The sequence below is a fragment of the Peromyscus leucopus genome, chromosome 8a, assembly GCF_004664715.2.
Source record: "Peromyscus leucopus breed LL Stock chromosome 8a, UCI_PerLeu_2.1, whole genome shotgun sequence".
Taxonomy (NCBI): Eukaryota; Metazoa; Chordata; class Mammalia; order Rodentia; family Cricetidae; genus Peromyscus; species Peromyscus leucopus.
The window spans coordinates 49,756,464-49,772,650 of NC_051085.1; the positions used below are offsets into that span (position 1 = coordinate 49,756,464).

General features: G+C 48.1%; 1 protein-coding gene across 2 annotated transcripts in view; it reads right to left on the minus strand.

Annotated features, from left to right (window-relative positions):
- Slc22a2 (solute carrier family 22 member 2) overlaps positions 1-3,247 on the minus strand; it is a 37,684-nt gene extending 34,437 nt beyond the window's left edge. Inside the window, exons 1-2 of one of the 2 annotated variants that reach the window (XM_028866664.2) lie at positions 2,593-3,247; positions 368-471 (exon numbers count right to left, since the gene is read on the minus strand). In XM_028866664.2, coding sequence (XP_028722497.1) covers positions 368-471; positions 2,593-3,006 — 518 coding nt within the window. In that variant the 5' untranslated portion in view covers positions 3,007-3,247. The remainder of the gene's footprint in view (positions 1-367; positions 472-2,592) is intronic. The other variant, XM_028866662.2, reaches the window with a different exon arrangement.
- Positions 3,248-16,187: the final 12,940 nt, after the last annotated feature.

Sequence of the window (16,187 nt, forward strand, 5' to 3'; positions counted from 1 at the left end):
CACAGCTCCTGGAGGCTCATGACCACGTGGGAGACAGGCCAGAGAGTGAAGAGAATCACAGGAGGGATGACATCATCTGTTGCCTCTTCCAGCCCTGAACTGGTAGATAGCCCATAAGAGTCCTGCCTGGTGGCTGACACCTCCTCTGACCTCCAGAGGGTCTGAGAGTCAAGCATGAGTCATTATTATCAAAGCAGCTGAAAAAAAAAATCCAAGATTATAAAAGCAACCACCACTAAGGCGGGTGGGAGTGAGTGGTCTGTCTGTGTGTTTGGGGCGAAGAAGGATTCCGCAGGGTGGGTGAGCCCAAGCGCTGTCTGAACCTGTAGGTTATTTATTTAAAAGGGCCTGTAGGTGTTTCACCTACCTGTCTGCTAGGTAGCCAATCCCTACAGCACCGATGAAAAACCCCACGTTCACCACCGACTGAAACAGGTCCAGCATCCAGGAGTGAGCACACACTAGGTTGAACTGTCCAGATGTGAGGTGTGGTCCAAGCCCAGGGAAGGAGCAGGAGGGAGAGAGGGAGAAAATGCTGTTAGAATCTTGTTAGAACACAGTTCAGCTCAGAGCGTTCTTTGAATATTCTGAACTGGGAGTTCCTGGGAGCTCCAGGGGTTCACCTAATTAGTGCGTGGTGCTTAGTGCCAATAACCCAGCTGTTTCCTAACCCATGATAATTGTCTATACACCAGTAAAAGATTTTCCCTGGAATCCATTTAGCATTCCACCTGACAGTGTGAGTCGGGCATCGGGTAACGTGTTGGCTCTATCAACTGAAAGCAGGTAGTGACTTGACTTTAGACAAGTCCATCTTCTCCCTTCTAGTCCTAAGACACAGATGTGAGGGGAAGTAGACACGTGACATACCTGTGCAGCTAGGAAGAGGGAGGTCTAAGCATCTTGAAGCTATCTTATTTTTAAACAATAGGGGGATTCAAAGTATCCTGCCTACGATCGATACCTTTGGTCTGATTTGCCCGGAAGGCAGGTGGAGGGTGGGCAGTGCTGGCCCGGCAGACAAGGGATGGTCTTGTGACTCACTCTGCCATCTCTCACTCTGTAGCCCGGTGCACAGCCAAGTTCTCCTGCTCTGGCCTCAGTTTCCTGACCTCTGTACAAAGCGATGAGGTGAGTCACTCAGCAAAGCTATTTTAGAGTGATACGGTGTCCATTCCGGGAACCTTGATGTGGCACGAAGCCCATTCCAGATCCCCCAGACGTGGCTCCTCCACTAAAGGCCAGGAGACCCTGGTAGGACCCAGGCGGTCCTTTCCAACTGCTTAACCACTTCCTCTGTGTTTGTAGGACAATTCCACAGGAAGTTTCCATGCTTGCTTTTCTCTCCAGGGAACGAGGCTTCACAATGAGATCATATGCATGTGTGTGTATGCATGCATGTGAGTGCCCGTAGGTTTTTTTTTTTTTTTTTTTTTTTTTTTTTTTTTTTTTTTCCGAGACAGGGTTTCTCTGGGTAGCTTTTAGCCTTTCCTGGAACTTACTCTGTAGACCGGGCTGGCCTCAAACTCACAGAGATCCGCCTGTCTCTGCCTCCCGAGTGCTGGGATTAAAGGCGTGCGCCACCACCGCCCGGCGAGTGTCCATGTTTCATGCACACATGCACATGGGGCCAGAGAGCAGCCCCAGCTGCCATTTGCCAGGAGCCATCCTTCTTACTTTTTATTGAGGTAGGGTCTCTCATTGGCCTGAATCTGGCCGACTCTGTGCAGCTGGCTGGTTAGCGAGCCTCAGGAAGCCACCCATCTTTGCCTCCCGAATGCTGGGACTATGTTCACATGCCCACCCCGGGCTTTTTTTTTCTGTGGGTTCTGGACGTTAAACTCAGGCACTCAAGTTTACAAGCCAAGCACTTTACCTACTGGGCCGTACCCTCAGCCATGACTGTATATTTTAAACCACACATATCATCATTTTGTGTGGGTGCGTGCGCGATGCATGCGAGTAGGTATGCATCTGTCACTTTTACAGGGGTTTGGGATTGACCTTGAGTTGTCAGGCTTGCGTGGCAAGTGCATTGACCCCCTAAGCCACCTTGCCTGCCCCTGTGACTATCCTTCTTAATAAACATAGTTGTGCCATAGTCTAACCTCCAGCCCCCAAAGTTCCCGTGGGCATTTGGGCCACCCTAAAGAGGAACACATACATCTCGGGAGAGAAAAGCACATCTTATAACAACACCCGTTAGCAGATCACAGATCAGGGGAGGGCCACGCTCTTTTTGGTGGCACTTGTGTGGTGGAATAGAAGGCTTCTGGCAAATGTGAACGGCGGAAGCATGCCCACAGCTGGCATCATTTTCAGGCATCCCGATGCGTGTTTGCTTGTTGCTGACTGCGGAGACCTGCACATACCAGAATCATGCCTGTCAGCATCGAAGGAGTTCTCACTAACTACCTCAGACGAGGGAGAGGCTGCATGTCTTTACCAGGAAACTAGGATTTTATAAGGCACAGGAGTCCAAAAAGCATGCCGGGGCAAGTAAAAGAACCATGCTGCGCTTCCTAGTTCTCCCTTAAGACAAGGTCAACTATTTGCTTTTTTTTTTGCATCTTGATTCCTGAGCTCACTTACCTCAGTGACGATGGAGGAGCCGGGAGTGTCGTACACCCAGCCGTGCCGGCAGGGCCTCAGTGGCAAGTGGCTCCTGTTGGCGGCCAGGCTGGACAGTGGGTCCATGCAGTCAAGGGTGCTCTGGTTCCAGTCCACCTCATACTGCATGCACTGGCTGAGGAAGGAGGCCTCGTCCGCAGACCCCAGGCCCGGCACGGTGTAGTTCATCTCCTCTGCTAGGCTCCAGCCACATCGCTGGCTCAGCTCGGCCACCCCAGGACTCCAGCAGCGGTGGTTAGGGGTGAAGCCCAGGAAGACGATGCCCACGTAGATGGGAGTGAAGGCACCTGAGAGCAGAGCTAAGAGGAAAAATGTCTGTTTCTGGAAAAGGTGGAATTCCCCTATATGTTCTAGAATATCATCCACCGTCGGCATGGTTCCTAGAGGCAGCTGGTCCCGAGGTTTCTTCTGCAGGACTCCAAATGCTGCTGAAGGCAGCCTCGGTCAGCTCAGGACGACTCTTGACCAAGAGTCAAAGGGTGAGCGTTAGTTTACTTTAAAGAGGGACCAGCCTTCGGGTCAGACTTTCCTTGGGCAGGCCAACTTCCAACCGCACCTCTCCAATGGGGGAAGATCTTGCTGCCCGGAAATGCCCAGAGCAGGCCCTGGAGTGTGATGTGTTTACCGTAACCTCATTCTCTGTGAGTTCGTCCCTGCCTCACACCAGCACTACAAACAATCCCTTCTCTGTATCCCACGGGGAGAAATCTGAGTCTCTTTGCATATCACAGCTGGTTAATCTTTCTCCAGCACATTAAGTGGCCAGAAAATGAATATATCCTCAAGTCACCTACGCAGCCAGCCTCTCCTGCAAGGTGTGACAGAGATGGCATATGCATTTGGTTATGCACACCAGGGTCTGGGGTCACCTCCAAGCACTTTGAAGGCTCTGGATACCTCGGAAAGCAATGCGCTTGAGCGCCATGCTGGGGCAGCTTGCTTTGATCTGCCTCACACTGAATCAGCCAAAGGGTTCACTCCGACTCGGCATTCTCGCCTTTCAACCCCTGACTTGTCCTTTCTCTTCATCCGCTTGTGAGGAAAGAATAACACGTTTGTCTCCTCTACAGATCAAGTGCTAACGAGGGGCACGGTGTGTTGGTTCCGTTGTCGTTTTGTTGTCCCAGGTTACCCCATCTGGGTTAGGGCTAGGGGTGCTCCTTCAGGATGCTGGCGAGGACCTCCAAATGCAATGGAAATAGGCAGTCTGTCTTTCCTGTTGGACAGACTGACCCCAGGGCACTGTGATGCTGCCAAGCAAAGTAGAGAAGGGTGGGCCTGCTGACAAGCCTGCGTGATAAAGCAGGAACGTAACCTCTGTCTGTCTGTCTGTCTGTCTGTCTGTCTGTCTCCCCCTTTCTCTTGTGCATACTCCCCCCTCTCACTCTCTTTCCCTCTTTTTGCTTTCCCACCTCCATTCTCTTCCTCCTCTCCCCCCTCTCCTGTTGAATAATCTGTGGGTTTAACAGCTCAGTCCAAAGGCAGTGACCCACGGCAGCCCTCCTCCCTGGAGCCGCCGGCTGGACAGATGAGGAGGTCTGTGACTGCCTCCAATGGCCTTGACTGGCTCCCAAGGTGCTCTATGGCATGGGCCCCTGCAGCCCCTTGGCCATCTGCTGAGCGAGTGGGTTCAGAACCATTTCGGGATTTCCTCAGTGGTGTCCAGGCCATCCTAAGTGAGTACGTCAGAAGCGGAGGCCACGGCTATTATTCACTGGGCAGGCTGTGGGAGTGGGCTAGTTAAAAAAGCAACAATGATTGTCAAGCCTCCCTCTACATCCAGGGACCAGATGTGGTCCTGGCTGCCTCCTACTAGGAAATTCACAAGCGCTCACACCTGTGATTGACTCATGGGTACAGTCCGTATCAGGACGCCGGATCTTCACGCCCGTGAGCGAGAGGCCTCCAGGTGAGAGTCAAGGAGAGCATTCTGTGCCAAGGAGTGATGTTGAAATCCTTCCTGAACTAGAAGGAAGGATCAGATAAGGCAAAGGCAAGTGCTCCGATCATTTACAGCATTTCGCTCCGCCCGTCATTTGACACGTTCCTATTGAGACATTAACACAGAAAAGAAGCCCAGAGCCGAGCAGCTGTAAAATCAATGATATTTGGTGACAGACAACAGAGTTGAGTCCCACAGGCAAGCAGCAGCTCCATTGTGCCCCACAGGGAAAGCCACAGTCAACAGCTACCTCAGGGCTGGGCATTTCAATTGGGGCATTTGTGTCCTCGTTGCTATTTGTGGGCCATATCCATATTCAGAAATGCAACCCGATGGGCAATCTGGTGTGTTGATCATTTAATCCACATAAATGGGTAATTTATTGTAAAATCAATGGCATAAGTATTTCTCAAGTTTCTATCAGGTTCCTTGTAACATAAATAAAATGTTGTTCCCAGGTTTCTGTCTTCTGTTATGTACTGCAGGAGATGACCTGCGGTCATGCCAACCTTAATTTCCCCAGATTCTCCACACACAGGGCAGGGTTCATCAAAGAAGGACATTAGAATAGAGGGGGCCTTTCCAATGGTCAGCCAAGCCACAGGCACTTCAGTGACAAAGAGCAGAGCAGAGAGGAGGACTTGGGGTCATTTATCACACAGGTTTCAGGAGATATCTGGGCATCAATGCGTCCCTTAGCCACCTGGAGTCAACCTGAAGCAAGAATGATGGGAGCAGATGGCCTCACAGAGACAGAGACTGTGTGTCATCATTGCAGTGAACAGGGTTGACAGCAGACGTCCATGTAGGTTCAGGAAGGACACAACAATCCAGCTTGGCTCTCCTATGGAGCCTTGTCATCAGACACGCTCTTGACTTCTTCGGTAAACTAGGTGATTACACCTGAGTCAGAGCTGTGTGTGTATGTGTGTGTGAGAGACCCCACAGGACTCACCAGGTTGGTTTGCAAGGCAGTAGGCATTCAGTCTCATACTCCACCCTTCCTCCCTTCTTTTCTTCCTCTCTTCTCCTGCCCTACCCTTCCAAGAGTACCACAGCCAGGTGGGACCTGCAGATGGGCACAGCCTCTTTGATTCAGAACTATGGACTCATTCTGCTACTGGATGTGGCTGGTTGCTTGAGAAAGCTTCTTCGTGGTATATCAGGATTCATCCTCTAGAACTTTCCACTCATTGGGACATTATTCTCCCAATGCAGGCTGAGTAAAAAGCTGTAGAAATTCCTGTAGCTGAAGACCTCAGAATCTTGCCTTTCCAAAGCAGGTGTTGCTGCTTCTCTGCAGCTGTGGGGCAGCTGTGGGGCAGCTGTGAGGCAGCTGTGGGGCAACTATGAGCCTGGAATCTGCCTGTCTCCACCTCTCCAGCATTGGGATGATGAGTGTGTGCCACCATGTCTGACCTTTTGTGTGTGTTCTGAAGTTTTAACTTAGGTCTTCTTGCTTGTACAGTAAGCATGTTGCTTGGCCATCTCCCAAGTCCCTAACACACATTTTACAAAGTAGATCTATATTGAATTAGATTGACAAATTGAAAACCTCTAACCCACAGCTATCTACGAACCATCTAGGGCTTCCTGCCTCTCATGCTTCTGGCAGCATCCTTGGCTGTCTTTCAGTGGCTTTTTATTAATTTCAAGAGATAAATCTAGCCAGTTCTCTTTATTATTATCTTTTTATAGCCTGACCTGTCCTATGATATGAGTTGGCACACATGAAGTTGGGTTTGCTAGGATGACCTTGGTCCACAGAAGCCTATAGTTTGGGAAAGGAAAGGACAAAAGAATGGGAACAAAGGACTTCTGATGCACTGTTAGCTACAGGGTCAGCTCACGCACGTACAGAACTTCAGCTATGCTAAGTATAGTGACAATTGCCAGGGAACTTCCATATGGACCAAGAAAATGTCCCTGGAAACGTGTTTCCTAGATTCATGCGCACAAGGAAACTAATAAAGAAGAGGTGAAATATTCAGTCCACTGGTTATTGTTATCTACAAGAGTCAAGGGAGATTAAAGAGCATGCTGAGTCCATCCCTGATACTAGACCAAGCTCTGATTCCAGTGAGTCTGAGCTTTGGTACCACTAGTGTTGTGACTTAAATGTGAACCGTCCCCCACAGGTTCACATGTTTGAATGCTTCATACCTGCTGGTGGTACTGTCTGGGAAGGTAATGGAACCTTTAGGAAGGGAGCCTCAGTAGAGGGTGTGACTCGCAGGGGGTAAACCTTAGTGCCCACTTTTCAATTAATTAATTTAGAGGCAGGCTGTAGCCCTGTCTGTCCCTTGCTTTGTAGCCCAGGCTGGCCTGGAACTCACAGGGATCTGCCTGCCTCTGCCTCCCGACTGCTGGGATTAAAGGGAGCATCATCATGCCTGCTCTCCCCTTCTTGTTTAGATCATTTTCTGAATTTGGGGGTTATGTTACCCGCCAGCTTCCTACCTCTCCATCAAGCCTTTTCCGCCATGATGGACATATCCATAGCCCAAAGAAGCCCTTTCTCCTCTAAGTTGCGTTTGTCGCCATATTTCCCTCCAGCCATAGGTAAAGAAGTGAAGACAATAACAGGCTTCTCTTATAGCAAAACAAACTCAGTGACATTTGTTAAACACAGAAAGGAAGTCTTTTTCACAATCGTCTTCATGGGTGGACCAGAGAAATGGAGTTTTGCAACTCTGAATATGATATGGACAGGTGGGAACTTTTCCCCCCATCTAAATTATTAATTTTTTTGCAATTTAAAAAATTAAAAAATAACTACATCATTTCTTTCCTCCCTCTCCTCTCTCTAGCCCTTCTTATACTCCCCGCTTCTCCTCAAATTCATGTTCTCTTTTTCTCTAATTATTATTGTCACACATACATACATACACACATGTATATATACATAAATACATAAATGCAACCTTACTGAGTCTGGTTAGTGTTGCTTGTATGTATGTGAATTCAGGACTGACCACTGGTATTGGATAACCAATTAGGTTATCCCTGGAGAAGCCTAATTCTCCCTCTCAGCATCCCCTAGTTGCCTGTAGCTCTTTGTCTATGGGTGGGGTCCCTTGACTTCCCCTCCTCTACATCCATTGGTGTTGCCACTGCTCAGATCTTATTTAGGCAGCCACATTGTTGAGGTATCATGGGTGTAGCTTACCTGTCATTTCTAGGAGACACAATCTTGCATCAGATTTCCTGGACCTCTGGTTCTTACAATCTTTCTGCCCCCACTTCCATGATGTTCCCCGAGTTTGGGGCTTAGGGGTTGTGTTGTAGATTATCAGCAGGGGCTGGGCACCCTACAGTCAGTTCTTCTCTGCATCTTGACCAGTTGTGGTGTTTTGTAATGGTCTCCATCTGCTGCAAAGAGAAGAGTCTTTGATGAGGGAATGAAAGCCACACTTATCTGTGGTTATAAGGATAAGTCTTTAGAATATGGTTAGGAGTGATGTTGGCCTACCAAAGTGATGGTAGTAGGTCATGGTCTAAGATCCATGACCTCACTAGCCCTGGAGAGCTGACTAGGTTTCCATTGCCAGGCATTACACCCTTCCTATTGAGTTGGCCTGAAGTCCAATTAGACCGCTGTTGGTTACCATCAGGATAGAAAAGCCAGTGTTGTATGTTTAGGGACATCTTACCATGCTGGTCACAGCTGGGTAGGAGTCTGATTCCTCCTTTCTTGGCAGCTTTTGTTGCACCTTTTTGGTACTTTGAAAGAAGCAGGGTGTGGGGAATGGATAGGACGTGACTGAGCTGTGACATCAAGCATTAGAGGCACTGTGGCTAAAGTGACTTAACGGGCTTCATGTCGAGGACAGATCAGGGTGGCCAGATCTCACCAGCTAAGCTGATTGACAGGAGGGCCAGAGTCCACTGCCTAGACCCTTCTCTCTGGATGGACCTAAAGCTTTATACTTGATAGTATAAAATGGCCAAGGCTAGTAAAGGTCCCAAAACTCCTGGATACATGGTCCCTACTCACTGGGGTACCAGTACCCTTGATACATGGATTCCATACTCATTGAGGTATTAGTACTTTGATATGTGATTCCCTACTCACTGAGGTACCAGTACCCCTGGGTATGTGACCCCTATTTGTGGGAGTCCAGTTCCCACCTTTTAGGGGGTTCTTAGGAGGAGGAGAGAGGGATAAGAAAATATTAGATAGAAAGAGAGACCTAGCTGACAAGAAGAAAGACAGAGACACAAGACAGCTTCAGGAGGGCCTGGATCAATACCCAGTGGCCTCAAAGGTTTATTCAGAAGGCTTTTTATAACATGCCAAGGGGAGAGGCAAAAGACCTCCCCCTTGCTAGATCAAAGCACACTGCACAGCCAAGTGTAGCCCCTTCCAAACACCTGGTAAACACGCCCATGACCAAATCACCTCCTTAGGCAGCCTTGTTGGGTAAAGCAAGCTCAGATTCTCTGACCCTGAGTAAGTTCTTAGTAGATAGCCTCTATGGGCCTCCACACCTATTCACTGAGGTACCATTAACCCTTGATGAAGACCAGACTTGGGCTAGAATGTGATAGAACTATTTTGTGCCTTATTAAACTTGGGCTGTTTAAGTAAGATTTGTGTAAAAGCTGTGTTTCCTTTGTCCAGATGGTTTTTGGAGATGGATACATGTCTGTCTACAGGAGCATTCATCCTACTTGGTACTGGAAATGCAGACCTGATGACAAGCTCCTAATAGAACTCATAGTTTGTCAGGTAAGGGAGATGGAATCCAGTGAGATTTTAGGCAAATGGAGATGTTTGAGCAGGCCCTGTGTGAAGCAGCTGTATCCCCTTTACCTGATTTTGTTATAGAGTGGGCACCGCACCTGACTGGGAGCTTGAGTCTATCATCCTCACTATGTTAATCAGACATGCCTGAGCTCCATGGTACTGACTTGAAGCTAGGGTGCTGGTATAGACGAATTCTGTGTGGTGGCCCTTTGTGGAGTACAGTCAGGGGCTTAGGGCCAAACCCTGTGAGTGTCTCCCAGCAATGACGACTGGACTTTTTCTGCTGGAGAGGCATTGGCTAGCTTCCCACGAGACATGAATTAAAGCTACTTCGAGGATTGAAGACTCATAAACGGAAACACCCCCGATGTCTTGGGTGGTGTCAGAGAAATTTTCTACTGGGGTGGAGGTACCCAGGGGAGCTCCACAGGGAGAAGTGGCCTAGAGAATTTCATGAAGGCAAAAGGGGGAAATAGAAGCAGGGAGCACCCCCACCCCAGGACCGACTCTGGGACTACAAGAGCTGCCTTTGTGCTCAATCATCACTCTGACAATGCCCTGTATACAACTGTCAATCAACTCTGACAATGCTCTGTATACAACTGTCAATCATCACTCTGACAATGCCCTGTATACAACTGTCAATCAACCACTCAGTTCATGAGTGACTAACAGTTCCAGGGTGAACATATGACATTTGGTATCACTCTAAAAACAAAGGAGAAAAAAAAATTAAGAAAATAAGCTATCCTGGTGGCTGCATTGTATGTTCGAGAATTCAGCAGTGGTAACACTCCTATGTTTGGGTTTTATGGCCTCATGGGCAGTGACCAGTGGGCCAATGGGAAATCTAATATGAGCCAATCATATGGAACACAACCTTATGGGAATTATCATGGGAATATTGGGTGTATGTTAAAACAGAACATGTTGGTACCCATCAGAAGAACCTCCTTCCAGCCTCAAAAGGTACCTGTGATCTACAAGCAGACGTCACTGTGTGTTCACTTGTGGCATTCAACTAGGCCCCTGAGATGAGTGGACACAGGCAGCTCCAGCAGGGCTGAGATAGACTGATAGGATCACATTGCTCTTGTATCCTCTGAGACACAAAATTCGAACAAGAACTGAACTGTCTGCCACCAAATGATGGGGACTTTTGATGACTCTGTGACATGGTCCCTGCAGGTAAGACACTGGACTGTGGTGGTATTGCATTCCTCAAAATACTGTGTACCCTAATAAACTTATCTGGGGTCAGAGAACAGAACAGCCACTAGATATAGAGGCCAGAAAATGGTGGCATGCATGCCTTTAATCCTATCACTTGGGAGGCAAAGATCCATTCAGATCTCTGTGAGTTTAAAGCCACACTGGAAACAGCTAGGCATGGTGACTCACGCCTTTAATCCCAGGAAGTGAGGGCAGAAAGCAGAAAGGTATATAAGGTGTGAAAACCAGGAACTAGACTGGTTAAGCTTTCAGGCTTTTGAGCAGCACAGTTCAGCTGAGAGGCATCCAGTCTGAGGAAATGAGATCAGCTGAGGAACTGGCGAGGTGAGGTGGCTGTGGCTTGCCCTGCTTCTCTGATCTTCACCCCAATATCTGGTTCAGGTTTGATTTTATTAATAAGACCTTCTAAGACTCCTGCTACACTGGACAGACTTAGCAAGTCAGAGTGATGCCGGTAGCCCTAGGGGCTACAAATGGGGCTTGTCAGGAATGGGCCCTGACTCTGGGCTGCACTTCCTTGAAGAAGATACAAGTACTCAGAATGTCATTGAAAACCCACAATGGGGATCAATGCACCAATCTGAGACGTTAGCCATTTATTTAGACCAAGAAATGCAACCCACAGTGCCCAACAGTGGCCAAAAGGCTATCCTCTTGTGAGTGATAATTTGATAAAGAAGCTGAATAGGCACTTGAGACATTGATTTTTTTTTTTTTAAATAGGGAGCTAAGACATGAAGGGCTGGCTCACACCTTTGCAAGTGTGTGTTCACACACAGCATGAGTGGCACCGATGGACAGTTCCCACTAGCTCATCCTCTGTTTCTCTGGAGGACCCGAGGCGGGGCTGAGGAGGATGCTGGTATGAGTACTGTTGCTCAGGAAGGAGTATGCTGACGTAATGACCATACTGTTGTCTTCCTTTCTTCCTCCCATCGCTTCAACTGTTCTCTGTGTGAAACAGTAGTCTTAAAACGAAGGCTATGATTATAAGTGCTGAAAGCAAACACAATTCCTAAGCAAGAAACCACTGTTTAGGGCAGAATTCCTCAGGGCCCAGTGGGGTGGGCTGTGCAGCGCCTTCAACCCCATCTGGCAAAGCCTGAGCCAATGCTGACCGTGACTTGGGGTCTGTGGTGCACAGCACAGGTCGTTAATTCTCTGCTCATGCTGACCCTCACATCAGAATGGGAGTGGACAGATGGGAAGCCCCTGCTAGACGACAGTCCAGATCAGCACACATCCGAATGGTCCCTTCACAGGTGGAAAAGTTTGGGTATTTAAAAAGCGATATCTGGGGTGGTTGTTCAGGAGTACTGTTTCCTAGTATGTACAGAGCCCTAGACTGAATCACAAGTTCTGAAAATGAAATGAAGAGTGAAAAAGAAATGTCCTTAGCAACTGCAGGCAAAGGAATAAGTGAATAGATTATGTAAAAGAGAAGCCATGCTCTATTAACACCTCAAAAATGGCCCAGGGTGGGAATTAAGTGGCTCAGTGGTTAAGAGCACTGGCTACTCTTCCAGAGGACCCAGGTTCAATTCTCAGCACCCACATGGTGGCTGACTGGCTGACAACTGGTATCTGTAACTCCAGTTACAGGGACCCTATGCCCTCTTCGGACCCCTATAGGCACTTTCAATCACATAGTACACGTACATACAGGCAGGCAAAACACCCAGACACATAAAAAGTGTCAGAGTCAGAGGTGGTACAATCTCTTAGCTCCATCACACTAGATACCTGAGGGGGGACATTCTGCTGAAATCACATCTGTTATGGGAGCATGGCAAGATAGAGCAAAGGTCTGCAAACCTGTCTTACCCCGGTAGACATTTACACACACTGTGATGGACTGGACTATAGAGCAAGAACGGTATGAGGTCCTCATAATGTGTCTGTCTCTCTTGAGTTGTGGATCGCTTTACCATAAAGACCCAGTGGTCTAAGATCAAGGGTGGACTGTGATATTATAACACATAAAGAAATCTCACACTGGGAGATGGCTCCGTGGGTAGGAGGACCTGAGTTTACTACGCCCTTCATCTGCTGGATCTGAGGTTGATTCCATCGTTGTCAGAACCATTCTGTGGAAAGTGCTCTAGGATCAGAAGGTGAAGCAGGAGAAACCAGTATGTCCTCTACTACCCATCTTGCTATTGGGGATTCCTCTCTTGCAAATCTGATGGGCAAGGAGTGCTCCATTTCCTGGAGTGCTCCATTTCCCTCAGTGCTCCCTTCTACAGAATGCTGTTAGAAAGCTTTTAAACATAACTACCATTAAAAAAAAAGAAAGGATAGAGGGTTACTGTTACATTCTCTCCAAATAGTCGTTGGAAGTTCTAACCTCCAGCCCTTCAGGATGTGACCTCATTTAGAAACAAGGATGGCACAGACCTAATTAGTTAAGATGAACTCATGCTAGAGTAGGTGGGCCCTGTCCAATGGGACTGGCATCCCTCCCGGAAGAGGTGAAGACTCACAGATGGAGGCCGAGGCTACGTGCTGTGGCTACAAGCCAAGGAAAACCAGGAGCGTACAGCCACTACCAGCAGTTGGCAGAAGTCATGCAGGATCCCCCTGCAGGTGTGAGGGGTGGGGATGGCCTGCCAACCATGACCTCAGCCTGCCCAGTAGAACTGCACCAAGGCGCTTCTGTTGGTTTAGGCTGCCCAGCTGTGGCGTTTTGTTACAGCAGCCACAGGAAACTAATGCACCCACTGGAAGGGAGTGGGTCCATCACACTTAGTCTTGGGTCTATGTTGCGTAAATGAAGGGAGCTTCTTCCTGATGGCCTTCTTGTGAGAGTTTCCTGGGGGTTCACAGACTCAGCTCTCTACTTCTGAGGGTAGAGCCTGCCACGGTCGGAATGTTGGTATTGTCCAAAACTTCACCTGTTGGAAGTCATTGGTACTCCTTGAGTTGGCATGGGGTTATACCCTGGGATGGTAAATTTTTACTCCATATAACAATAACCTTGCTGAGTCTGTTTAGTGTTAGGTTAAAAGTGAGTTTAAAGGGCTGGAGAGGTGGCTCAGCCACTAAAGAGCTTGTGGCGCAGTCATGAAGACCTGACTTTGATTCCCAGCGCCACATAAAGAGTCAGTATAGAGGCTTGTAATCACAGGGTCCCTGGGGCTTCCAGGCCAGTCAGCCTAAGTGAATCAATGACTCCAGGTCTTAGGGACAGACTCTGACTCAAAAGAACAACAACAAACTGAAACAGCCCCTACCCCAACAAGTTGGATGGTGCCTAAGGAGGAGTGACTCCTGAGGCTGTCCTCTGGTCTACATGCCCATGGGCACACACATGTGAGCACCCGCCTTCCCCCTCCTAAAGTCCATTTAATACTCTGATAAACCCATCATAAAACTGGAACACTGTAAGTTGGGTTGGGGTCATCTTAAGTCAGGGGCTGTTCAGTTTGAGATTCGAGAGCTTCAGGAATCGGCCAAGTCCTGAGGACTCCGCTCTTGTGACTAGTAATATAATAACAACTGTACCGTGGAGGTTCCTGTGTGTGTCCTTGCTTCTGTCATATGAGGCACACAGCAAGACAGTTGACCTGTGAAGCCTCCTGACGATGACTCTGCTAGCACCTTGAGCTCTGGCATCTTGGCCTCTAGACCCGTAGAGGATAGATTTTATTTCATTTGTTTTATAATTGACCTGACCTTGGACATCTTGTTATAGGAGTTGAAAGTGGGCTTCTACTTCCTTACCTTCTCCTCTGCAGTTTTCCGTCTCCTTATTTCTGTGCTGAAGGCTGTGTATGTTCTCTTGTTTGTGTGCTCAGCCTGCAGGCTCACTTGCCCAGGGCATTTTATTTAGTGACTGAATTGGTATTTGGAGACTTTCCCATTCCCTTTCATCTTTTTGTTTTCTCTTTAATTGTGCATTCTTGGATTACACATTGAAAACCTTCCTTTAGACTTAGGAAACATCCCTGTGGTGGTATATTGTGTGCCCTAATAAACTTGCCTGAGGATCAGAGGACAGATGCAGCCACTAGATTAGACACAGAGGCCAGACAGTGGTGGCACACACCCTTAATCCTATCACTCTGGAGGCAGAGATCTGTCTGGATCTCTGTGAGTTCAAGGCTGAAATGGAAACAGAGCCAGGCAGTGGTGGCACACACCTTTAATCCCAGTACTGGAAAGCACACACACCTTTAATCCAGGAAGTGATGGCAGGGTGGAGAAAGGTATATAAGGCGTGGGGAAACAGGAACTAAGGCAGCTTAACTGAGACCCCTTCAGGTGAGGACTCAGAGGCTTTCAGTCTGAGGATTTGTGGAAACAGGATCGGCTGAGGAGTTAGCGAGGTGAGGTTGGCTGTGGCTTGCTCTGCTTCTCTGATCTTTCAGCTTTTACCCCAATATCTGGTACCGGGTTTTTTCATTAGACCATTTAAGATTCGAACAACACTTCCCCATTGTATTAGTCGGTAGCCTTGTCAACGCATCAGAATACATGACAAAAGCAACTTAAATAAGGAAAGGCTGGCTTTGTCAAGGTTGGAGGGGACAGCCAGTCATGGAGGTCAAGTCTCCGTGGCAGGAGCTTGAGATGGTCATAGCATCTGCAGAAGCAGAGAGAGACGAATGTGGTACTCAGTGAGCTTTCCTTTTTCATTCAGTTTGGGACCTCCCCCCATATGTATGTCACCACCCACATTTAGGGTGGATTGTCCCATCTCAGCTAAGCCAGTCTAGAGACTCCCCACTGGACAAGCTCACAGGTATGCCATCTGGTGATTCCTAACCCTGTCAAGATGACAGTTGAGGTTAAATCATCACACTCATGAGGTTATTTTCAAATCCCCTTACTTCTGCATTCGTGGGTCAAGAGGGGAGATCATTTTGTTCCTTGGTTTTTTTTCTGGGATTCAATTTCAGCTACTCATGTCCTATATACAGGCCTGAGGGTACATATTTATTACCCCCTTGGTCATTAAACTCCAGCACCAAGAGTCCACCACACCCATGAGCCTGGAAAACCAAAAGCCACCTATCCAATCCCAAGTTCTTCTATGAGCCCGGCTCTTTGAGCCTTTTCTGCACTTGAGGTCTCCATCCAATGATGCTTTATTCAGCAGTTTATTTATTTTTGCATAGAGATAGCATGGTCTGTCTGCCATGGACACCAGTGTCAGCTGGCGTTGATGATGCATCTACTGTATGTTCACTATGGCTAGACACTAAGGATGCAGAAAGCCCAGAGAGCTAAAGAGACGTGAAGTAGTATGTGTGACAAAACATAAGCATGCCGAGGTCCTGAGGAAGCCTTGGGGAGGAGCTTCCCACTCAGGCTTTGGGAGAGGTAGAGGAGGAGACAAATGTGGGGAGGTTGGAGGAGAAAACACATATTCTTTCAGGCAAGCTACTGGAAAAGACACAAGAACATTTTGTAGGGAACCCATTCCACCTTGGCTTTCTTTTGAAGGAGTGTGTATGGCTACCAAGACCTCACACGGGCATTCTCGCTGCCTCCCTCCCACTGGATGGGGCTTTAGTGAGCTGAGTGCTTACTTTCAGCACCAAAGAAATTATTATTTGATGAGTCATTTCTTTGGAAAACGTAATCCCAACAACTATAAAGGAAGCTCCCCAAAGACTAATGCTCCCG